Genomic DNA, 26,184 nt, shown 5'->3' on the forward strand with positions numbered 1-26,184 from the left:
TCTTCTTTTAAAAATTGGATAGGGTGGGAGGGAGAAGGAAAAAAGGAAGAAATAAAGAGAGAGAGAGAGAGAAAGAGAGAGAGAGAGAGAAAGGCCATGCCTGCAGGCCATTCTTTATCAATTGAAAGACAGCATTGAAAAGGCTTATCTATCAAGGGATAGGGTCATTGTTTGTCCAAAATTGGATTATAATAGAATGAAATCATTGGACAGATTGTGACTCCCCTTTGCACTATTTGCTATGTGTTTACTAAAGCAAATTACATAACTTTGATTATGAATTAAAATATTGGCAAGGGCCTTGGCCTCGGGCCTGTCTGTCCTTGGCCTGAGAGTGCTTAGAAAGGCACATTTCACACCATATATTCATAATTGATTGGCATTATCACCACGATGTTGTCATGAGTTGTATGTGTGTGTAAAACAATTTATCAGCCAACTTTTTATTAACCTCCATGCAGGCTTTTACTCTTTCCACTAAAACAATTTGGGATTTTTTTTAAATACATATTTCTGATACTCACTACAGATATATCTATGGTCTCAGTGTGGTTTTTAAATAGGCCTATGATTTTTAGGAATCTGAGAAGTTCAAACTACTGTTTAGGGACATTTTCAAAATGCAAGGGGGAAAAAAAAAAGGCCCTAAAATGATATTGTAACCTGTTTTTTTTTTTTTCTCCTCCCAGGGAAGCAAATTATTCATGATACTTAGGAAATCTTTTTCAGAGAATTTGAGACAGATTGCATATTACCATTATTGCTTTACCATTTCACCAATTTTACCACTGGTAACCTGATGTACACTGCTTTATTTTTTCCTCTTTTTTGCCTCTACTTTTCCTCTTGCCCCCTCTTTGCCTTGTAACTCAATAGAGGTGCCCCAACTCACTGACCTCAGCTTTGTTGATATAACTGATTCGAGCATCGGCCTGAGGTGGACCCCGCTAAACTCTTCCACCATTATTGGGTACCGCATCACAGTAGTTGCGGCAGGAGAAGGGATCCCTATTTTTGAAGATTTTGTGGACTCCTCAGTAGGATACTACACAGTTACAGGGCTGGAGCCCGGCATTGACTATGACATCAGCGTTATCACTCTCATTAATGGCGGAGAGAGTGCCCCTACTACGCTGACACAGCAAACCGGTGAATTTCGAAAACTTCTGTGTTTGAGACATGGATGGTGCTGCATGCTGCCGCTAGTCACCGTGGTTAAATATGGATGTTTCAAGGGGGAATCCAGCAATTGGCCACACAGATTAGGGCAGGACAGACTGGGGGATGTGGAATTCAGTGCATATGCTAAACTATTTGGATGAAGACATATGCAAGTAGTCTTAAGTGTACTTTAATTTAAGCTAAAAAAAAAAATATATATATATATATATAGCTAGGAAAATCTGGATATTAGATCTATATTAAGAAATAAACTTACAAAATATACCTGTGTGCTCGTCCTTCTCCTTGGATAAGCTCAATCATGTTCTTTCTCTGTAGCTGACTAAAAACCCTTCACAATTTAGGGTAGAATGGAAGGAGTCGTTGTAAGGTATAAGGAAAAGAAACACCAGAGCATTCTAGATTTTGTTGCTGTCACAAGGTAAAGAAACTCCTCTTTAACCACAGTCTGGGGGTCAGCATGCAACATCTTAAAGGTTCTCTGCCCTGCATGGTAAGAAACATGCTGAGAACCAATTTGCATGAACTCTTCTCACTTGTAAGTAGAATTCACTGAATGGGATTGTAGCTATGCCAGTAGCCTGTAGACATTTCACATCAGGGGGGAGATTTAGGATCCTCTTGTCCTTTTGTCTGTGTGCATGTGTTTCTTTGGAAAGTACTGCTCTGTTTCTTTTTGCTGTATGGCAACTTAAGCCTCTTCGGCCTGGGACGAAATCATCTTCAGTTGCATTAGTAATATATGTAAAATCAACCTACTTGAAAGCAGATTAAAATTATTTCTTAAAATACATCAATGATGGCAGAAAGGTTAAAGCGGCCTAACAGTACTACATGTAGTGTTTTGTTTTTAACAGTAGTACACTGTGACTTAGATTAGATTATTTGCATGATTATGTCTCTGTATCCTTTATGCATGGATATTTGGTTTTTACCTTTTCAGCAATTTCTGTTACCCTTAGCTTTAAAATTACATTAACTTAATCTTCCTTGTTGTTTGAAACCAGCTGTCCCTCCTCCCACTGACCTGCGATTCACCAATATTGGTCCAGACACTATGCGTGTCACCTGGGCACCCCCTCCATCTATTGAGCTGACGAACCTCCTGGTGCGCTACTCGCCTGTGAAAAATGAGGAAGATGTTGCAGAGTTGTCCATTTCTCCTTCTGACAACGCAGTGGTCTTAACAAGTAAGCAGTCTAGTACTTCTGTTCAAGAAAAACTAATCTGGAGTACAATGTACTAAATCTGAGTTCTCAAAGAGCAGCTAAGAGAAGGAGAGCTGCAACAGAGGTATAAACTAAACTCCAAGTCTAACACGCAGCTCAGTACATTCAGAAAGATGTCACGTTTATTGCTATCTTAGTAGACCTTTGATATCTACCAACTGTAAAAAGCCATAGTGGAAAACCCGAGCAGTGAAGTTCCAGGACTTCACATTGTACTTTCACATATACACATAAAGACAAGTGAATATCAAGAGAAATTATGTGACTGAATCTAGATGTTTAGTGAGGGAGTAAACAAGGATTGAAAATAATGTCACCATGTCTGGTTTTTGTTTTTTTGTTGTTGCCAAGGTGTCAGCAGATAACCTATTTAGCATTTGAAGTCTAAGAAACAGTGACTGATTGCTTGGGATAGATCAGGGTATTGTGAAGAAAGAGAAGTTTAATTTGTACTTCAAAAAGCATCTTTTGGCAGCATTTTGCAGAAGGCTGAGGACTTAGATAACAACTGACATTGAACAACAACTTACAGAAATTGTCTCTTTCTAGTTCCTACCATTTTAGAACAGACTTTTTTTATTTTAAAGAAAATAGGAGTGGGCTGTAACAGAAGCTGCGTTTCACATAACTGTTGCTTCTTCTTATTTCACTATTGTGGCAAAAATTTTAAGAACAGAAAAAGATTCCACATAAGCGTAAACAGCTTACACTCAGGTACATTCCCTAATGTTGGTCTGAAAGCGTCCTCTTCCTTTCAAATATGTTTGAGAAAGGAAAACACAGGGACCGGCAGCCAGAGCCCCACTATGAGCTTGACTTCTCGCCGTGTGTCTGATGGCAAAGGACATCTTGTATTTGCAGAACCGCATTCATGGAGCTGTTTCCATTTTAGAGCATTCTCGAATCAGAACTTACTTCATTACCCAGCATACAGGCCCCTGCATCACATGACACAAGTTAGCTGAGACCTGTCACAGGTTCATGTATATAAGACCTTATGGTCCTACTGCTAAGGCCTCAAGGTAGCCACCCTTCCCCCTTAGAGGCGTCGCTATTACTCTGCTTTAAAGAGTTGTTAAGTTAAATTTCCTCTGGCCAAGTATAAAGCAAGAAGAGTCTAAGCACACAATTTCTTGCCTGGTGCTTTTTTAAACCTTGCAGGAGCCTCTGCCGAAAGACTGAAAGCTCTACATGGTGTAAAGGGGTTAAGGGGCTAGTGAAATGGAGTTCAGAGGTCAGAAAGCTTACTCTGTACCTTTCGGATATATTGAAGTGGGAGAAAAGGATACTCAGCGATATATTGCGCGCACGTGCGTGTGTGTGTGTGTGTGTGTGTGTGTGTGTGTGTGGTGCTGGTGGTTTAACCCAAGAGCATTCTACTTCCAAGCTACACCCCCATCCCTATTTTTTATTTTTTATTTCAAAACAGGGTCTCACTAAATTGCCAAGGGGCTCACCAAGTAGCTGAGTCTGGCCACAAACCTGTGATCCTCCTATCTCAGCCTCCCAAGTACTGGGATTACAAGTGTGCACCACCACGCCCAGCTTGCTCAGTGATGTATATTAAACTTTACAAAAATGTTCTTTTCTCGCTAAAACATGGCAGAAATGACTGCTCTCCTTTTGGAGTGTGTCTCTTTTCTAGTAAAGGTTAATTGTTAAGACCACTGATCCTTGGCCTGAGTATCCCATATATGATTCTGAGCAAATAAAGACAATAATTTCTGTGTGCCTGGGTTTTCTTCTTTCTAAAATGGGGTAATTGTTGTAGTAGTAGTAAACCAAACTTTCAGAGGTAATGGTTGTATTCTTTATATTGAATACGTTGATGCTTCCGTAACTCAGATGGATGTCAAACTGTCAAATTGCACACGTTAAGTAATTGCAGCATATTGTATAGCAATACAGATGCTTTCCATGGTAGCAACCCCCCTGATAGGCTTGTTGTGAGGAGTCAATGATAATTCACAGGGCCTCAGCAATTCTCATGCGCCCTCAGCAGACACACCACCCTGTGGATAAGATCAGTAGGAGCTGCATCAACTCCCTGTGACTGCAGACCTGGCTGAGTCACACTCAGAGGTGGAACAGAGGGCAGGGCTTAGAGAGGCTACCAGGCAAGGCGACCCTCCTTATCACCTGGTTACACAGCATCCCGGGTAGTGACGTTGACTTGGTATGAGTAGAATATACAACTGAATGCTCGTATTTTCATCAGTGGGAAGAGTCCCAAGAGTCCTTTGGTTTTTCACACTTTTCAGCACAATTCTAAAATAAGTCCCACTTGCCTCTTCAGATCTCCTGCCTGGGACTGAATATTTAGTCAGTGTCTCCAGTGTCTACGAACAACACGAGAGCATACCACTTCGGGGAAGACAGAAAACAGGTGAGTCATGCGGGTAGCATGCGTTATCAAGTAGCTGTCACCTGCCAAGTGTAAATAACAAAAAGAAATGCTAGTTTTATGCAAAATCCCATCTTTTACGATGGTGGTATGAGTCCTTTCCCGTTGCTGTCCTCAAAAATTAAAAGACATCTTACTCAACACTTAGTAAATAATAATTAGCAATTTAGTCATTAAGATTCTACGTTTTGCTCCTAGAGAAGACTGAAATTAGTTCAGAAACTTTATTTTCTATCTTTAAAATTTTAAAAAGCTCCCAAGAAGATACATCATCATCTCCATTATTTAGAAGTGGTGGACATTTATTTTCATTAGGTGGCTCTGTCTCATGGCTGACCCAATACTGTCATTGTGTCTAGATATTTTGCCTGAATTCTTGTTTATTTTTTTAAAAAAATGTACCAAATTCTCAACTCATGAGGGCTTAGCTATACTCTGATTTGCCTAGAATAATGTCTTTAGTTTTACAAAGTTTTATGGTTGGTGTATTACCTCTCTGTTGACCAATTAGCTTCTTCTTGAGCATAGTAAACTTCTTTAGGAGACAAAGATATAACAGAATAGATGACATATCTTGCCTTACTTTAAGAGAGATGCTGACAGGGTGGAAACATAGAATGCTTGAACACTGGAGTACTAGAAAATGTCAGTTCCCAGAGTAGCTTAAACACCTATCTTCAAACGTGATGCGGAAGCTGACTGTAAGGACATATATAAATCACTTGAGTTATGTAACAAAGAGAATAAAATGAATGTGTGACTTGACTGCTTCAAACTGTCAGTTTATGATTTGGCTTATATATGTGGCTTAGAATCAGTGCATCATAAAGAAGGAAAGTAGGGGAGCTCTTTAGGGCTTATGCTGACAGGATAAAGGAAAGAATATAAATTTTAATTGTTCAATTATTTAGCTTCTTCCTATCCTCAACTTCTGCAAGGTACTTAAAATCTAACACAGTAACATCTTAGTACTATTTCAAGTTTCCTTGATAAAACTACTTTGAGCAATCATTTTTTTCAAGCTTATATATTTTATACAGCAAAAATTTAAAAATGATTATATCAAACCATTTAAATTGGTTACTTTGGTGACTATTGCTGTAGATTGGTTACTTTAAAGCTTCAAGTATATTTCAAATATTCCACCTAAAATTCTATATTTATAACTTTGAGGGTGCAGTGCAGAAAACAATTTAAGAAATAGATTATGATTTTAAGAAGGGATTTAAATAAGTTAAATATATAATTTTCTTCTTAATGCTATATTTTTCATACCAAATACGTTGATATGCTTAAGCCAAGTTAAAATAATAAGTCATTTGAATACTGTGAGTTTTTTTATCTTATAGTCCTACTCTTTTGTTTTCTTAGAAAATTTTAACTATATCAAATAAAAAGAAACTCTTGGTCCCCCCCCCCTAAAAAAATTTAGTACATCATAACTCAAGGCTTAGGGGACATCACCACATTGATGAAAAATGACAAAAATGTTAGATATATTTACTTTTCCCTTCATGGATTTCTAAACTGGTGATATCTTGTCTCCCTCCCACCCCTGCTTCTTCTCTACCTCCTCCTCCCCCTCCTCCCTTGGCTGGAGAAAATTAGGTCTAGATGCCCCAACTGGAATTGACTTTTCCGACATCACTCCCAACTCCTTCACGGTCCATTGGGTTGCTCCCCGAGCCCCCATTACTGGCCTCAAGGTCCGCCATCATCCTGAGCGTGCTCCCGGCCGACCCCGGGAAGATCGAGTGCCCCCTACTCGCAATTCCATCACCCTCACCAACCTGAATCCAGGCACGGAGTATGTGGTCAGCATTGTTGGTGTCAATGGCAGAGAGGAAAGTCCCCCCTTGATTGGGCAACAATCAACAGGTAACTTGTTTCCTGGTCTCAAAGAAATTCAGAAGACTTTTCCTGTACAGTGGGCACCATCTATGAAATAGCTTTATGTCATCTGAGTCATTGCCTCTGGAAAAATAGATCTTGACTGGGTGTAGTGGCACACCCCTATAATCTCAATCCTTCCTTGGGAGGCTGATACAGGAGAATCACAGATTCAAAGCCAGCCTGAGCAATTAGCAAGGCTCTTAGCAATTTAGAGAGACCTTGTTTCCAAATAAAAAATTAAAAGGGCCTAGGTTGTAGCCCAAAGGTATAGGTATAATGCTCCTGAAACAAGCCCCAGCACCACACACACACACACACACACACACACACACACACACACACCATGTTTAGATCCCCAGATAAGGAAGTACGAGAATATGTATAGAAAAATCTCCTATATAAAGAAGGTCACTTCTTTATCAAAAGTAGATATTTATGAGTTCCTAATTACTAAGATTTCACGCAAAATACAGAAAACAAAGCACAGTTTCAAAGTTCTCTTACAAATCAAGTTTTAGTGTAATGGTGCCACTATTCTTGGAAGATAGATGCAGAAGTACATAGGACAGACTTGTCATCACGATATCTGTACCATAGTCTCCAATGGTTAAATGCAGGGAGAGAAGCAACTGTGTTAAAAATTCCAAATATCACATAACTAAGTGGAGAGCACATGGGTGTGCATTTTATTATTTTGTAGATTTCCTGTGCTTTTAAAATTTTTTCAAACTTCCTGGATGTGGTGGCGCAAACTTGTAATCCCAGCATTCAGGAGGCGGAGACCGGAGGATCACGGTTCACAGATAGCCTCTGCTACTTAGCAAGGCCCTTCACAACTCAGTGAGACCCTGTTTCAAAAAATAAAAGCCTAAAAAATAGGGCTGGGAGTGTAGCCCAGAGGTAGAATGCCCCTGGGTTCCATCCTCAGTAGTGCAAACAAAATTTTTTTTCAAACTAAAAGTTGAGGGGAAACTAGGCATGGTGAAGCATACTATAATCCCAGTACTGGAGAGGCTGAGACAGGAGGATAGTCTACAACTTAGCGAGGTTAGAGGCTATTCTCAGCAACTTAGAGAGACACTGTTTCAAAGTAAAATATAAAATATGTCTGGGAAACCTTAGATAAGTAAAGAAGGTGGCCTAACTGAGGGAGATGGGAGGGAGGAAGAGGAAAACACCCCAATGCACATGATGTACATTCACCAACATCAAAATCAATCACTAAGCCCAACATGAAGAAGGAAAGGAGAAGGAATGGGTGGAAACTGGGCTGGGATAGGGCTACATTAGTGATGTATGTATGTATGCCTCTACCATCTTGTACGTCATTAAGATGTAGGATTACAATACACAAATTAAAAAACTTTTTAAATATGTCTGGGGATGTATCTCAGAGGTAATACTCTTCAGTTCAAATTCTCCGAACCACCAAAAAAATGTTGAGGGGGGGAAATCTTTTCATAATTGAAATATCACTATTACATTTGTATATGTTTGCATGGGGGGAAGGTACTGGAGATTGAATTCAGGGGCATTTCATCTTTGAGCTATAACCCCAGCCATATTTTCTTTTTTATTTTCAAACAAGGTCTCACTTGCTTGATTAGAATCTCACTACTATTGAAGCTGTCCTGGAACCTGTGATCCTCCTATCTCAAACTTTCAAGTACTGAGATTCTAAGCATTTGCCACCACAGCCAGCCCACTATGGCAGTGTGAATGGTCTCCTGAATGCCTTACTTTGAATTGGTTATCATTTTTAATTCTGCTTATTTTGTATAGCACTTACATTTTGTAAGAAGGACATGATCTGGAAATTTAATAAAGGGCATCTGGTCATGGAAAGTTAAGAATGTAAACATTTTTCTGTTTTTTTTTCTTTCTTTCTTTCTCCAGTTTCTGATGTCCCAAGGGACCTGGAAGTCATTGCTTCAACCCCCACCAGCCTCCTGATCAGCTGGGAGCCTCCTGCTGTCACAGTGAGATACTACAGGATTGCCTATGGAGAAACAGGTGCGTGACCCCTCTCACTCTCTTATCAAATCAGAGTCTGTAGTGGGTAACCTGGAAGCTTAGTGATTTTTTTCCTGTTTCTAAATTTAAAAAAAATTTTTTAAGTCAAGCTGAGAGTATAGAATTCCCCTGGGTTCAATTCCCAGTACCATGGGGAAGGGGGAAATTAGAGAATACAGAAAAGTAAAATTACCAAAAAAAAAAGACTCATTTTGCCAATGATAATGTATTTGTATATATCTAGGTAGTTATGATGTTTATAGTAATTCATTTTTCCCATCAGCTCTGCCATTTTTCTTCTAGCTATTTTCTAAAGCTTTCTGTTTTGATTTTACAGCCAAGTGATATCACACACAGCTTCTTGCTTTCTTGAAGGAGGCAGGGCTTCACTGATCTGACTTGCCGACATTTCTTTAATTTCAAGTCCATTGGCTTTCTTTTCTTAGTTGCGATCTTCCTGTATTAGCCTCCCAAGGACTGGGATTACAGGCTTGTACCATTACACCTGAATTACTCTCTAATTCTCAACATAAAAGAACTTTATGTAGGCACATCCTTGTAATCCCACAACTTTGTAGGCTGAGATTGGAGGATCCAGGTACACAGCCAGCCTCAGCTTCTTAGTGAAGCCCTCTGTAACTTAGTGAGACCCTATATCAAAAATAAAGAATAAAAAATTGGGCTAGGGGTGTAGGTCAGAGTTAGAATGCCCCTGGGTTCAATCTCTAGCACCACAAGAAAAGAAAAGAAAATAACTCTTTGTGACTTTTTTTTCTTAAGAGGTTATAATACATGCAATCTGAAGCTGAACAGGAGCTCGGGGTCTTCTTCTTTTTCCTTATTACTTATATTTTATTTTTAGTTTTTTTGGTATTGAGGATTGAACTCAAAGGCCTTCTACCTCTGAGCTACATGCCCAGATCTTTTATTTTTTTTATTTTAAAATAGTCTTGATAAGTTGCTGAGGGACCTGCTAAATTGTCCAAGCTGACCTCAACCTTATCATCTTTCTGTCTCAGCCTCCCAAGGACTGGGATTATGGATGGGGGGCGGGGCTCTGCACCTGACTTCTTCCCTCTTTTAATGTTAATCTACAATTCAATGACATTTCAAAGTTGGGGTGTTAAAATAACATTAACTATTTTCCTTTCTATATGATTTTATATGCTTATCAAAGTTTACTACATGCATAAATACATCGTCCTGTTCAGGCTCTATTAATAGCACTCTTTAAAGAGGAATAAGCCATAGATGTGATTTACATACTGCTTTCAATATGTTAATGAATCAGTAATGAATAGGTAACCCTAAGCCCTTCACATTATGAACTCACCCTTTTTCATACAGGAGGAAATAGCCCTGTTCAGGAGTTCACCGTGCCTGGGAGCAAGTCCACCACCACCATCAGCAACCTGAAACCTGGAATAGATTACACCATCACGCTGTACGCTGTCACTGGCCGTGGGGACAGCCCGGCCAGCAGCAAGCCAGTTTCAATTGATTACCGCACAGGTACAAACTCCTTTTCTGGAGCAACATAGGATTACTTACTCAGATTGTTTTTATAGTGTTTTTCTGTGTTTTCCCGTAGTATTTTCCTCATTGTGGAATTGATCCCCTCTCCACCTTATTTTTAATTCCTGCAGTGCTGGGAATCAGACCCTTTTCTAGTTTTGCATATGCTAGATAAGCTCTACCACGGAGCTATACCCCCAGTCTTGATTTTCTTTTTAATAAGAAAAAAATCTGTATTTAATGATACTGGCAACTAAAAGAGTTTTGAACCAATTATATAAGGGAGCACCCCCCAAGAGCAGAGATTTTATATGTGTGTGTTAACTGATTTATCTCATGTGTCTGCAATAGTAATAGACATAGAACATATTCAATAAATACTTGTTGAAAAATAAATGAATGAGTTGATAAGATGAAAAGACACCTGACATGTAGCTTTAACATAAATGAAGTAATCATGTTACAAATAATTGTACTGGCATCTAGATGCATATCCCATTCCCCTAAAGCTATGTCTTTACTCTTATAGAAATTAATACCTGAACAGGACTAATAGGAGTAAGAGGTCATTTGAATATGTACCAGAGTTAGAGACAAGGACTTGTCTAATTTTGTCTCTAAGAAACAAGGGCCCAGGTCTCACTGGTTTCTCTTTGCTTTTATTTGTAGAAATTGACAAACCATCTCAGATGCAAGTCACTGATGTTCAGGACAACAGCATTAGTGTTCGGTGGCTGCCATCAAACTCTCCTGTTACTGGTTACAGAGTGACTACCACTCCCAAAAATGGTGCAGGTCCATCAAAAACTAAAACTGCAGGTCCAGGTAAGAATAACAGGCGTGTCATGTATAGCAGGATAAAGAGTAGGCCTGCACAGAATTCCTTCTTAAACAGACGGTCAGCTTGTCGAGAGTTCTGTACAGTTCATGCCATATATCATAATTTTCTCATTTATGGATGTAGGGCACAAGAGTGTTACCAACTCACTTCACAGGAGAAGTTTTAGGATGTATGCATTTATAGGTTTGCATGATGGTTCTGTTTAATGGTATGAACTTCTTAAATTATTGGATTCATCTTTGTGGGGTTATTTTGGACATTTGCACCAAGAACAGAGAAGTATAGACTAAGTGTTATTTTAAGATGCTTGTACACTCGTTTTATTTTGTATAAAATATTTGCAAAATTAGGAACTTAAGGTAATCTCTGAGAGTCAAGTTACTTCCCCCCTTCAACAGCAGCATTATTAATTGTTGAGGGCATCATATTAAGTTCCTGGGCTTATTCTTGAGTATGATTTTATTACAACATGGGAAATTGTTTTTGCAGTGAACAAGTTTGTCCCAGAGGAAGTGTTTGTCTTATTTCTCTAACTTTTCATGATAAAATGTCAGGGAAATTCCAGACCATCATGCAATTACTATCAAACTCTAAAGTTGCTTGGATTGCTTTCAGTGCGTAGTTGCTACATACCCTTTTTATTCCCCATGCAGATCAAACAGAAATGACCATTGAAGGCTTGCAGCCCACAGTGGAGTATGTTGTTAGTGTCTATGCTCAGAATCGAAATGGAGAAAGCCAGCCCCTGGTTCAAACTGCAGTCACCAGTACGTAACCCATGTAGGGTTTCCATTTCCAGAGTCAAATTTTGTTCATGCGTGTCTGAACACCCTCTGTATGTCTTTGCATTTATACACAAGGAAAGCCAACTTCTTGGCTTATTTCTTGAGCTAAGCCCTTGACATTTTTTCCCTTGTTAGTGTTAAGTAGTGAATTTATAGGGAAAGTAGTTGAAAAATTACCATAATTAGTTACTGTGCTTTGAATTTCTTTTGCTCAAATGGCCTCAGCAAAAATCTTATTTGCCTATAGCAAATCTGTAAAATATTTTGCCAGGGCCTACTTTTCTATGACTGGGTGGTAAAGTTGATTAAAGTATGCCTCACAAAGCTATTATGTTTGAAGGACTGTGGCTAAACTGACATTTTAATATAAATATTTAATAGAGAGGAAAAATAAGAGTCTAAGAAATTTTATAGCAACAAGTCTAACACTGAAAATCAACTTTACCACTTCCAAGGTATAGAAAAATCTAAGTCTATGAGACTAACATCACGTTTCAAAGCCAAATCTGGGTAGAATATCTTTAAATTAATATAAATAAATCTCCACCGTGGGGACATTTTGCAGGGTGTCTCCACATCTCGTGTGCACCCACTTTAATAAGTAATGTGACGTTAAATGTTTTCTATGGCAAAAAGTTTAAGGAAGTGCCAAGTAATTTTCCATTTGATAATGGGTTAATCGGAGCTTAATTCATCAAGGAAAATGGTGTCTGCAAGACTGCTTTGCATGTTATAAAAATGCTTATTTCACAACTTGCTTTTCCCATAACCTCTTACCGTTAATTTGCCTAACAGACATTGATCGCCCTAAAGGACTGGCATTCACTGATGTGGATGTCGATTCCATCAAAATTGCTTGGGAAAGCCCACAGGGGCAAGTTTCCAGGTACAGGGTGACCTACTCGAGCCCTGAGGATGGAATCCATGAGCTATTCCCTGCACCTGATGGTGAAGAAGACACTGCAGAGCTGCAAGGCCTCAGGCCGGGTTCTGAGTACACAGTCAGTGTGGTTGCCTTGCACGATGATATGGAGAGCCAGCCCCTGATTGGAACCCAGTCCACAGGTATATCGTTAATTGCACCACCAGGGTGCCCACGGGAGCAGCGGCTTTATGCCTGGCTAAACAGTAGACTTTCTCAGGTTATTGATTCCCATGTAAGGGCAAAACAGCCCTCAAATTCTTTACTAGGAAAGACCCTCTTTAAAGAGGAATGGTAATAATAAATTTTAGGTGTTAGGTAAAAGAAAAGTCTGACAGAGGGAAAATTTTGGAGTAGCTTGGCTTATAAATAAGGCCATAAAGCAAGACATTTGAAGAGGGTACTAAAATCGTGGATATGTCTTAAGCTATGACTCCCTGTGGTTACCCTGACCATGGACAAAGGAAAGAAGTTTGGAATCATAGAGCTTTCTCAGAGAAAATAATTCAAACTAGGGCATTTCATAACAGCACGATTCTAAGAACACCTAGGTAAGACTTTTTATCCCTGCCTAGATATCTCGTGCTAGTGTGAAATTTACTTAAAGGATCCTGATTTAGGCACATGGGAAAGAGTCATTAGGAAAAACTCATTCCACGATTCTTCATCCTCTTGTGCTTTATTTCGGAAGCAGAGTGGAATGATAAAGACATGTTCTATGACAGCATAAACCTTGGAGGTGACAGTCTGTTTTATTACTCTTTGCTTCTCTTTTCTGCTTCTCTTGTGAGCCCGTTTTCTTCTTATGCTGCACCACAGAGGCTACTTTAAACTTAGCAGTTATAGCTGCCTTGGGGTCCAAATAAAGAAACAATAAAGAGTAATTCTATCTCCTTTGGATGGAATTCTCTGAAATGGTTTCCATACAAAGACAATTATATAGAAAAAGGGCTATTGTTTTTTTCATACCAATGAAAAATCAATTGTAATGACCAATAAGCCAATTCAACTTTTTGTTTTTTCCGTAGAAACAAATAACTTTTAAACTCTGAAGTCTCTTAAAGTTCTAGTGCTTACCCAAGAATTTCCCAAGATTCTGAAAATAGGTGCTTATAAAACACATATTTTAGCAAGCACTTTCTTTGTTTTTTATCTCTCCTTGTTACTTTTTTACACTGAATCTTTGATGGACCAGGGAACCCACCTAACCCAAGAACAACCCATCCTATTTTTTGGAATTCACTTTTTTCCCCCTTTTTCATGTTTCTTATAAGATAACCTTTAACCAATGACCATTCCAACAGCCATCCCTGCACCAACCAACCTGAGATTCACTCAGGTCACACCAACTAGCCTGAGCGCCCAGTGGACAGCACCCAACGTTCAGCTCACTGGGTATCGAGTGCGGGTGACCCCCAAGGAGAAGACAGGGCCAATGAAAGAAATCAACCTTTCTCCTGACAGCTCATCTGTGGTTGTATCAGGACTCATGGTAAGAAGTAATCTTTTACCACTGGGATGAAGAAGTAGGAATCTATGATACATTTTATGAGGTGGTGAAAATATAACCTCATAATAAGTATGTTGTTTTCCTCTGGCACCAAATGATGTGTTATAATTTTATATCAAGAGAATTCCTTCATGTTACCTAGCTTCTCTAGATGACTGTTGGAACAGAATTTTATGATTAGTTTTGAATTATGTGCAGCTCCTTTAGAAGAGTTCTGCTTATTCTAAAAGGTCATATGTAGGCCAGGTGTGGTGGTATACACTTGTAAGCCCAGTACTTGGGAGGTTGAGACAGGAGGATCGCAGGTTCAAGGACAGCCTCATCAAGTAGTGAGACTCTTATCAACCTAGTGAGAGCTTGTTTTAAAATAAAGTAAAATAAAAAATTGGGCAGGGAGTATAGCTCAAAGGTAGAATGTCACTGGGATAAATCCATAGTACCACACACACACACACACACACACAAAGGTCATATGTATGTTGTATGTTGTGAGGGGCAATTTATATATCCACAAGCTGAATGCACAAATTCACTTTAGTTATATATTTTTAAAACTATGTTCGCTTGGCAAAAAATATTCTCCAGTTTGTACCAACCTTACCTGACCCCACCCTCATTAAAACATCTTTAAATTCTTCTAGAAAGGTATGCAGAGAACTAGCTGGGATCCTAGGAGACTCATATATCTTAGGAAAAATTCCAGGGGAACTACAGAAAGAGGTTCAGAGACAGAATATAAAATTTTCTTTGCCTCTCTATGATTAGAAAGTCTTATGATTTACACATGTCAGACCATTAAAAAAAAAAGCTAATACAAATTTTCCTCATTTTTTGTAAGTTTAGTATAAAAAGAAGTTATGTCTTACTTGGACTTAACCCCTTGGAATGTACTTAAATTTATTTCATTTAAATCTAATGCTGATGATCTGTAGTAAAGGAATGAAATTCATCTAGGAATTTACAGTGTCGTGGGGTTTGCTAGTTTGTTTATTCTTTTATAATCACCACCACATTTTTCTAATGCTGTGACCGACACTTCTTGGCTTCTTGATGACACTGCTGAAGCTTACCATGCCCTTTTTTCTAGGTGGCCACCAAATATGAAGTGAGTGTCTATGCCCTTAAGGACACACTGACGAGCAGACCAGCTCAGGGAGTTGTCACCACTCTGGAGAGTAAGTCAGGAAGCGTTTTAGTACTGACAAAGTTTCAGTATAAACAAAAAAATTTAAGAATGACGAATGGCTTCTTAGATCACTAAGTCAATAGCAGAATGGGTCCCAATTTGGAAATGGATGTGGTCGTCTACCTTTTGGACTGTCACCTTTAATGCCCCTCCAGAAAGTAATCTATGATACATAAAATGGAATCACTTCATAATGCCATGATGTTGGCACTGTGGATGAGGACTGACAACTATCTTATGCTGTACTCGTTAACATTTGTTTTCATAGAGTTAACTTTGGGAAAGACATGTTGGCTTTTGCTATATATTGACAGTGCAATATGTATGGGACCAAACTTTAGCTTGTATTTTCTTTCATAGTCATATAAAATGTCAAAGTTTCATCATCTATAAAGATAAAATAGGAATCATCTTGTCAAGAAAAAAAAGATATGAATCCCTATAGAATGCAAAATAGTGGTAATAATACTATATATACATCCATTTATCTAAATTACTAGCTTGCCATGTTATCATAATTCCTACCACACATTTTTAACATAGTAAATAAATCATTTTAACACTTACTGAGATACCTGTAGATACTATAAAGTTAGCCCTGGGAACCACTGGTAATATTTATAAACCTTTTCAGCTCTTCAAAGAAAAGGTTCAAAAGGTGAAGATTTTCATCTTACCTAATTACTTTTGACTTTTCTATCTGAATGCCAAACGATATAAACTACACAGTATTAGTCAATGTGTTTTCTGAGATAGATATTTTTGGCGTTTAGTTAGGAACTACGTATACAAGGAACTATTTTAAAAGAATGAAACTTTATAAGCATGAGCCAGGCGGAAAGTAACCTCTGTGTATAACCTCCTGCAGATGTCAGCCCACCAAGAAGGGCCCGTGTGACAGATGCTACGGAGACCACCATCACCATTAGCTGGAGAACCAAGACTGAGACTATCACTGGCTTCCAAGTTGATGCAATCCCAGCCAATGGCCAGACCCCAGTTCAGAGAATGATCAGCCCAGATGTCAGGAGCTACACCATCACAGGTCAGGGCACCACCCATGCTGACCACATGTGGGAACCAATACCCACACATAAATGGCTTGTCCATTATTCTGTGACTTACATTAAATTTATGTTCAATATTTTACGATAATGCAGTTTGAAAAAGTTATCTCACTATGATTAGAAATAGTTCTTTCCTTTGAGTCCCTGATTTTGTCTAATGTTGGTGAGAAAAATGGCCCAAGTTTCACTTATCGAATTTAGTCTTCCATCGGTATGCCCTTTATTGTTTTAAAAAGAAAAATTGTAGCCGGATGTGATGGCATATGCTTGTAATCCCCGCGCTTGGGAGGCTGAGACAGGAGGATCACGCAGGTTCGAAGCCAGCCTCAGCTACTTAGTGAGACCCTGTTTCCAAATAAAATATAAAATAGGTTGAGAGTGTATCCCAGAGGTAGAAGGCCCCTGGGTTCCATAACCAGTACCACAAAAAAAAGAAAGAAAGAAAAAGAAAAATTGTGAAACAATGCTTAAAACCAAAAGAAATGGAGACTCGAGATGTAGCTCAGTGGTACAGTACATGCCTACCATGTGTAGACCCTGAATTTAATGCCCTGTACTATAAAACAACAACAAAAAAGAAAAAATGAAGTGGTGGTATATAGTTCTTAGCATTAACATAATTATATAAAAAGCATAATGGATAAAAATAAACAATATTACTTAAATGTGAAAGTTGTATTCTTTTGTTATAAAATTGTATTCTCTTGGTCAATTTAAATCTTTTTTAGCTATAAAATTCTGATATCAGATACCAAATAATGGCCATCTGATTACCCTAGAGAAAATTCATTCAGTGGTCTATGAGGGCCACTTAGTCTAAAGTAGCATTTTTGCATTTCAAAATTTAGTCAGTGTACTTGTCTGAATGAGTGATTTGCTTTTGAGATATGTTTCACCTTAACAGTTAACATTCATGCCATGTAATATTTTTTATTCAAATATAGACCATTTTCATGATATATATAAATATAGGATGATAAAGGAGCCAAGAAAATTGCAGATGAGCTTAAAAACTCTCCTCATACAGCAAAAATAGTTAAACACTATCTCCTCTCAAATCCTAGGTCTGCAACCAGGCACCGACTACAAGATCCATCTGTATACCTTGAACGACAATTCCCGGAGCTCCCCTGTGATCATCGATGCCTCCACTGGTAACTGCTTTCTACAGTTGTAATTAGATAAACTTAACCAAGTGCACTTACAAAAGAGAAGCTGGGCATGACATGCACACCTGTAATCCCAGTACTTAGGAGGCTGAGACAGGAGGATGGCAAGTTCAAGGCCAATGTCAGTGATTTAGCAAGACCTTCAGCAAGTTAGACCCTATTTACAAATTAAATATAAAATAGGGCTGGGGTATGACTCGGATGTAGAGTGACCCTGGCTTCAACACCTAGTACCAAAAAATGAATGAATGAATGAATGAAAAGAAACTCAAGAGAGGCTGATATCTTTGCTTTACAACTCTCAATGAACCATGCTTTTAGTTTACAGAATGCTCGGATCCTCTCAAGCCTAATATTTAGAAGCAATGGGGGGAAAGTGCAGGAGCATTTCCTTTTATTTTCTGAGGTTTAATTTTGTTTCCTTTTAGCCATCGATGCACCATCCAACCTGCATTTCCTGGCTACCACCCCCAACTCCTTGCTGGTATCATGGCAGCCACCGCGAGCCAAGATCACTGGCTACATCATCAAGTATGAGAAGCCTGGATCCCCTCCCAGAGAGGTGGTCCCTCGGCCCCGCCCTGGCGTCACGGAGGCCACTATTACTGGTATTGTTGCTGTTGTGCTGTAATTTGTAATTTTCCTCCTTACTCCCTTGGACACTCAAAGTCCTTAACAAACTGCAACTGTGTCTTTGATGCTAGAACATGAGAAGAAGTCTCATAATTCCAAAGACATTCTCTGTGTAGAAGCAGAAGAACTCAATAAGTCTCAGAAGACATGAGTTCATGAAGATGCAATTTCTATACTGTCATAGTAGCATAATTATTTGATTTTGGTTTTTGGCTTTGTAATACTAAGTATACCTTCAACTCCGTGCTGAAAGAAAGTCTTTCAAAGTCATTTAGGTCAGCATGATCTTGTCACCATGAGCACTATCTGCCATTATCCTCGGTGCCCCATTTCATAGAATAGTTCTGAAAGCAGAGCCATCCCAACCACCCATGGTAGAGAGAATTAAGACTGAGAGTTGATTTTACCTTTCAAGAGGCCAAGAATCAGCTGGAGAGGGATGCTTGGTCCTCAGTAGCTTCTGATGGATGCTGAGACCGATCCGTGCATGGCAGGCTGAGCTCACCAACATAACCTGCTGGTTCTTTTCTTCCACCAGGCTTGGAACCAGGAACTGAGTACACAATCTATGTTATTGCCCTGAAGAACAATCAGAAGAGTGAAGCCCTGATCGGAAGGAAAAAGACAGGTAAAGTGTGCTTTTTGGGTAATTTAAAGAAAGTTAAGACCAGATTCTAACAAACTATGAGTTTTGCATTGTGAAAGGGTTCTCCATGTTTTCCTGCATTTCTCATGGAATTTTGTTTTTCTAATATCATCGTTTATATATTGCACTCTTTGACAGGAGGAATAACCCGATATGCTCTGTAGAGTTCCATTTTAATTATTTCTTTACTTGTTCTTATGTACCTTTCAAAAATTCAAACCAGGCATTAAATGTACAATCAAGTTGTTATGGTTGCTATATAATTAATTATAATTATTAAATCATTGTTATAATTTTAATTATACCTTCTATTGAATTTAATTTTTTAAAAAAAGGAAAGAAAGAAATCCCTTCCTTTTTTTTTTTTTTTTTTTTTTTTTTTTTTTACTTATTTGGTTTCTCAAACCTGGAACTAAATAATGACTTCCTTTGACATCAAGTCTCAGTTTAATTTGAAGGAATGTGATATTCATGGTAATAAGAAAACTGTAAAAATAAACATGTATGTATTTTAGATTTCACCATTTAAAACTAAATGCTTTTAACAAAACTAACGTATTTAGATTTCATCATAAAAAAATGTTGAGCCAACAAACCTTTTTAATTCTCATACTTCAGACACTGATTTGATTATTCTGGAGTTGCCTTCCTACCATTATTTCTTGAGTTTAAAGAGAAGGAGAGGGCACATCTTTTAGTTCCAATAGGCTTAATTTGTGCAGAGGCAGCTTCTATGGGGCTCAGTGGTTCAAAGCTTTATGTGTATGATAAAATCATACTAAGACCTTTTTCCTTCTAAACTATAAAGAAACCTTTGAGAAAAAAATCATAAAGATTTCTTTTTGGAAAAAGGTGTTTGTGATCTGAGAACTGCTGCTTTTCTATGAGCTTTGATTGGGTTGAGGTACAGTCATTGTTACCTTAGTTGATGATAATTATTGCCGCTACTTGCTGAAGCTTAACGCGCTTTGCTTTTTTGGCTCTAACCTCTCTTGGCTAGATGAGATTCCCCAACTGGTAACCCTTCCACACCCCAATCTTCACGGACCAGAGATCTTGGATGTTCCCTCCACAGTTCAAAAGACCCCCTTCATCACCAACTCTGGGTATGACACTGGAAACGGTATTCAGCTTCCTGGCACGTCCCGTCAGCAGCCCAGTGTCGGGCAACAAATGATCTTTGAGGAACATGGTTTTAGAAGGACCACACCACCCACAGCGGCCACCCCTGTAAGGCATAGGCCAAGACCATACCCGCCGAATGTAGATGAGGAGATCCAAATTGGTCACGTTCCCAGGGGAGACGTAGACCATCACCTCTACCCTCACGTTATGGGGCTCAACCCAAATGCCTCTACAGGACAAGAAGCAGTCTCTCAGACAACCATCTCTTGGACCCCGTTCCAGGAAAGTTCTGAGTACGTCATTTCATGCCAGCCTATTGACGTTGATGAACAACCCTTAGAGGTAATTGACTTCCTCTTTCCTTGTGACTGGGCAGCCCAGAGAGGTATAAATGAGGGGACTTCTGTGGCAGGTGCTCTGATTTAAAATGGCTCCTCTTCAAGGACTCTTAGAAAGATGGCGTATTTAAAGCCCTGATTTTTTTTTTAAATCTCCATGTGGCTCTACTGTGGAGAATGTACCACAGAGTATCATCAGCTTTTATTCTGTAGAGAATGAAATTGCTTTTATTATCCTCACCCATTGGAGGCTCTGTAGTGAGATGAAAAAAGAGATGATCTTAGAAAAGAAAGATATTCTCCTTGATTTTACATGTGTGTGAAGGAGTCTAAAACACCGTCCTTACAGTTCACCTTCAAAGAATCCCATTATCTACATATGTCTAAGGGGAAAAGAATGTAGGTAGAGCTATGTGAATCTGCTCTTAGAAGTGATTGATCCTCTGTCTTTAATTTGTTCCACTAGCTTAATTTTCAAAACCGATTCCCCTGTGGGAAATGGATGAGCTTAGGCACATGAGTTTGAGGATGTGCCAGTGTTTAAGGGACTCCACATCATGATCTGATGCCACCTAGCATGGCACGATATATCTTCCATAGAGTGCAATGTCCATGTTTTATGGACCTTGCCAGGTTCCCAGGGAAGACATTGCCAGGGTTCTTGCCAGGACCTTGCCAGTGTTCCCAGGAGGGTTAGATCCAGGACTGCAGCAGAACTGAGAGGGGGCTAGTATTACTGAGGGCTCTGGTAACCACGGCGAACATAGGTAGACTTTGGGTAGGAAAATCTGGCAGAAATGATGGCTCTTGCTGGGTGTGGTGGCGCACACTTGTAATCCCACGCTTGGGAGGCAGAGACAGGAGGATCATGCAGGTTCAAAGCCAGCCTTGCTGGCTTAAGAGACCCTGTTTCCAAATAAAAAAATAAAAATAGGTCTGGGAGTGGAGAGAGAGAGAGAGAGAAGAGAAGAGAAGAGAAGAGAAGAGAGAGAGAGAGAGAGAGAGAAAGAGAGAGAGAGAGAGAGAGAGAATGGCTTTTCGTTTATCCATTTATCTTCTTGGCTAGTTGCAACTCCTCCACCCCCTGTCTTTGTCTTCCTTTGCTTGGTGTAAACAGTGAGGTGGTTTAATGATAAAAGAATAGGAGCCTTTATGTGTACATTACTATAATGCTCTCTCTCTGTTCTGGATTTGCCAATAATTGCAGTTCCGAGTTCCTGGAACTTCCACCACTGCCACTCTGACAGGCCTTACCAGAGGGGTCACCTACAATATCATAGTGGAGGCTCTGAAAGACCAGAGGAGACACAAGGTTCGGGAGGAGGTTATTACTGTGGGCAACTCTGGTACGTAAACTTGCAAGTTCTTCGGGCACCTGCGCCCAGTGGGGCGCACCAGAGAAGCCTTCTTCTACTGAGTGTTTCTTTGTCACTGTTGCCTTGTAACTTTGAGAAGTAAAACTACGCATCAATATGAAATAAATGAGCAACTTTTAAGTTTAATTATTTTTTCTGATAGCATTCAAGTGCCTTCACTAGCACATACACGCATAATAAACTCTGATAGAATGACAGGCCAAGAAGGGACTTTGAATATTATTTAGTCCAACACTCTTGAACTCTTATTAGTATCTGAGCTGATATAAGGCACTGGTTCCCTGATATCTTTCCCCATACCCTCTTTTTCTCACCATGCTGCAGTCCTCTTGAGTAATCCTTAGTACCAAAACTGTAAAGGAAAGTTCTCTTTTGCAGACGTTTGGGAATAGCTGTTTTTTGTTCCTGATATAAAATGCTACAACTGTAGCCCACTTCTATCCAAAGAGCTCTCCTATTCCCAAGTTATTTCAGTTTGATAATATAGATGAAAAACCTTTGGTTTAATGGCTATTGACTTTTCTTTGTAGCACCTGAAAAGTTCTTTTAAACCAATAGCATGCCACCTGGCTTTTCAATGTGCAGCAGCTGGAAATTCACCATTGAACACGAGACAGGAAATAATCAAAATTGTGCATCCAGAAAAATCCACCTAGAGGATTCTCTACTCCATATCAACACAGTGATAAGTTTTATGCTTGCCAAGTGATAGAATTTCTTCCTGGAACCAGTTTCTTAATTTCAGCCTCCTTCTTCATCTGGTAGAAGACTTCTATTTTACACGTGTAAATCCCTGTCAATTAAGCGGTTGAGTATTTGGCAAGCTAGAGGTGGGGGTGTTATTTTTGAGTTTGCTGTATTACTTATCCACACAATGTTTATCTTTTGCCTTCTGTGGTTTTACGAGTGAAATGCCACATGAAAGGGATTTTTGAGACCCATAAGGGTTTTTGTGCTTTTTTGCATCATGTTTTAACAACAAAGATTCTATTCCCATAACATTAGTTTTAAGAAAATTTTACCCCCCAGCTATTTGTAGACTAGAGCAGCCCCACTTAGCAGTCTGAGCTTCTTCTATTTTTCTTTCCAGCTTCTTATTCCCAGTAGTAATATTTTTACTCTAGCCAGGTTCTCTTGGCTTTGAAACATTTCAGACTATTTAGTTCCTTGAAATACTATTTTCTTCCAGAATGATGTCCTTTGAAATATTAGGCACTTCAAACATCTGTTTGGTTTGAGCTTTGGGTTTGTATACTGCAAATATATAAATAGATATATACACACTGGCATTAAAGTTGCAATAAGTTGGCTTATTCAGTTTTTAGAGAATAACTTGATGCGTGCTTTATGTGTTTTTCCAAAACATAAAGAGATAGGTCTCGGAGCCCATGATAAGGCTGTTATTTATTCCTAATTTATCAATATCCTGTTGATTCCTCTTATTTATAACAGTTGATTTTATTAATAAGTGGCCTTACTGTTATCATAACAGTGTGAAAAATCTAGGATTTCTTTTAAAACAGTAGGATGGCACCTGGCTTTTTATACAAAAAATACAATAATGAAAGGAAATGTTGTATTGTAATTACATATAAAAATAATAAGCCGGTGTGGTGGTGCACACTTGTAATCCCCGCGCTTGGGAGGACGAGACAGGAGGATCGTGCAGGTTCGAAGCCAGCCGTGCTGGCTTAAGAGACCCTGTTTCCAAAAATAAAAAAAGTATAAAATAGGTCTGGTAGTGTAGCCCGGAGGTAAAAAGGCTTCCAGGAACCCCAGTACTACAATAAATAAATAAATTAATTAATTAATCAATAAGACTTTACATTATAAGCAAGGGGGGACATCTAATAATAATTCTTAAGTCAGTGAGCACTTTCTATATGTTGGCAAATGCCCTATTCGTTTACTTTTTTTTATGTAATCTTCAAAAGATCCCTAGGAGCAGAGATATTTTTATTATATTCTCCACATTAAAGATGAAAGAAGATAGGCAGAGAGATGTTAATTAGCCCAAGGTCGCTGAGGTACTGATGGAGAGGCATTGACACCTTCTTCACAAGCATAAATTGCCTCAAGGTCCATTCCATGTTCTACAGAGTAGACTTACCAGAAATGATTATTTTTAGAACCGGGGACAAATATACAAGATGGGTTCATTTCAGATGCCAGTGGCATGTCCACTAGCTATGAATGAGTGCTGTTCATGAGAGTGGATAATGCAATGAAAGAACAAATCAATGCTTCTTAATGCTACTGAAATTTTTGTGTAAGATTAAGTCATTGAGCTGGACATGGTATACACCTATAATCCCGGTTTTTGGGAGGCTGAAATGGAGGATCACAGGTTTAAAGCCAGCATCAGCAACATAGCAAGACCCTTAACAACTTAGTGAGACCCTGCTTCCTAATAAAAAATAAAATAGGGCTAGGGCTGGGCATATAGATCCGAGGTAGAATGCTTCCGGGTTCAATCTCCAGCACCACACACATGCAAAATAATATTAAGTCATTGTGTACAAAGCTTCTGTTTTCTAACTACAGTCTAAAGCCACCAATAAGATGTATTTTTTTTGCTTTTTTGTCCTTTTGTTCATAGTCAATGGAGGCCTGAACCAACCTACGGATGACTCATGCTTTGATCCCTACACGATTTCCCATTATGCCATTGGCGAGGAGTGGGAGCGACTGTCTGAATCTGGCTTTAAACTCACATGCCAGTGCTTGGGCTTTGGCAGTGGTCATTTCAGATGCGATTCATCTAGTGAGTAGCTTGCTTTGTTCATCCGTCTCCTCCATCTCCTCCAGTTCTACCCGTTTGCACTGAGGTACCAAGGAAGCATGTTTGGTAGCCATAGGTTCTTCCAAACATGAAGCAAACATGAGAACACTGTTTGACTCAAAGTAACATTTTGCATCATAAAAACATGATGAGAAATTTTACTTGAATATTGCTCCATTTCAAGGATTGTAGGCTAATGCAGCAACTATTTATTAAAAATAAGTTTGTGGTGGTGACATGATTTTTGGAATTCCTTTTGTCGTTAATTCTAGTCAATAAAGTCAAACTCATTGGAGCCAGGTCTAATTGAGAGTACCAGAAACACAGAGAAACCGCAGTCCTTACTTTTAGTTTTTAGTGTTGAATGAGATCAGAGGTGGACATTAATTCTCATAAATGTGGCCTCTTTTAACATCATAAACCAAACGAGTACATACACATTCTCTCATTATACATATTAAGTGTCACACAGATACACACACACAACAGTTCAGACAGGTTGAACATTGTTAGTAATATTAAAAAAAACAGAGTAGAGGTAATCCACTTATCCATAATCAAGAGTCAACTTCTATTAGAAATATTTGATTTTCAAATTACAGTTTTTAATTCTTCAGATCATTGTTTTAGTTAGTGATCCTCAGAATAATTTATTATCTTTTGAGATTTAGTATTGAAATGTACAACTTTTTGTTTATTCTTTGTTTTAGGAGATATAATCATTATTGTCAATTGGTTCATTTTTAGAGGTGTTAACCATTATCCCTTATAAGTAAGCCTCCTATGGACATTTATGGAAATCATAACCTGAGGAAGTACAATGTAACAGATTAAAATTTTTTCTTTTTTTCTTTTTTTGGTGGTACTGGGGGTGGAACCCAGAGGCTTTCTACCTCAGGGCTATACTCCCAGACCTTTTTTTTTTATATTTTATTTGGAAACAGGGTCTCACTAAGTTGCTGAAAGCCTCACTAAGTAGCTGAGGCTGGCTTCGAACCTGCGCGATCCTCCTGTCTCAGCCTCCCAAGCGCGGGGATTACAAGTGTGCGCCACCACACCCGGCAAATTTTTTTCTTTAAAATATTTTACTAGGGTTAGGTATGTAGCTCAGTGATAGAACTCTTGCCTAACATATATGAAGCATAGGGTTAGCTCCCCAGTAGCAGGAGAGAAAAAGTCACTCATATCTCATTTTTAAGAGATCAGGTGATGTAAACCTGTATCCCAGTAATTGGGAGATGAGACAGGAGAATGACAGATTTGAGGGCATCATTTGACAAATTAGCATGACCATGTTTAAAAATTTAAAAAGCTTAGCCAGGCGTGGTGGCGCACGCTTGTAATCCCCGCGCTTGGGAGGCGGAAACAGGAGGATCGCGCAGGTTCGAAGCCAGCCGCGCTGGCGTAAGAGACCCTGTTTCCAAATAAAAAAGTATAAAAAATAGGGCTGGGAGTGTAGCCCGGAGGAAGAAGGGCTTCCAGGAACCCCAGTACCACCAAAAAAAAAAAAAAAAAAAAAAAATTTAAAAAGCTGGGGTAATGTGACTCAGTGGCAGAACACCCCTGGG

At 39.0% G+C, this 26,184-nt stretch overlaps 1 protein-coding gene across 11 annotated transcripts in view; it reads left to right on the forward strand.

Moving 5' to 3' along the window:
• Positions 1-26,184, forward strand: part of FN1 (fibronectin 1) — a gene marked incomplete at both ends in the record, with an annotated part of 71,008 nt that overhangs the window by 39,041 nt on the left and 5,783 nt on the right. The window contains 18 exons of one of the 11 annotated variants that reach the window (XM_080689952.1): positions 877-1,149; positions 2,190-2,372; positions 4,708-4,797; positions 6,424-6,693; positions 8,605-8,721; positions 10,069-10,233; positions 10,906-11,061; positions 11,731-11,844; positions 12,658-12,927; positions 14,089-14,276; positions 15,382-15,469; positions 16,349-16,525; positions 17,612-17,701; positions 18,145-18,324; positions 18,888-18,977; positions 19,996-20,462; positions 21,666-21,804; positions 24,434-24,598. In XM_080689952.1, coding sequence (XP_080546078.1) covers positions 877-1,149; positions 2,190-2,372; positions 4,708-4,797; positions 6,424-6,693; positions 8,605-8,721; positions 10,069-10,233; positions 10,906-11,061; positions 11,731-11,844; positions 12,658-12,927; positions 14,089-14,276; positions 15,382-15,469; positions 16,349-16,525; positions 17,612-17,701; positions 18,145-18,324; positions 18,888-18,977; positions 19,996-20,462; positions 21,666-21,804; positions 24,434-24,598 — 3,222 coding nt within the window. The remainder of the gene's footprint in view (positions 1-876; positions 1,150-2,189; positions 2,373-4,707; positions 4,798-6,423; positions 6,694-8,604; positions 8,722-10,068; positions 10,234-10,905; positions 11,062-11,730; positions 11,845-12,657; positions 12,928-14,088; positions 14,277-15,381; positions 15,470-16,348; positions 16,526-17,611; positions 17,702-18,144; positions 18,325-18,887; positions 18,978-19,995; positions 20,463-21,665; positions 21,805-24,433; positions 24,599-26,184) is intronic. The other 10 variants (XM_080689955.1, XM_080689956.1, XM_080689958.1 and 7 more) reach the window with 10 other exon arrangements.

The sequence above is a fragment of the Muscardinus avellanarius genome (assembly GCF_963383645.1).
Source record: "Muscardinus avellanarius genome assembly, chromosome: 2".
Taxonomy (NCBI): domain Eukaryota; kingdom Metazoa; phylum Chordata; class Mammalia; order Rodentia; family Gliridae; genus Muscardinus; species Muscardinus avellanarius.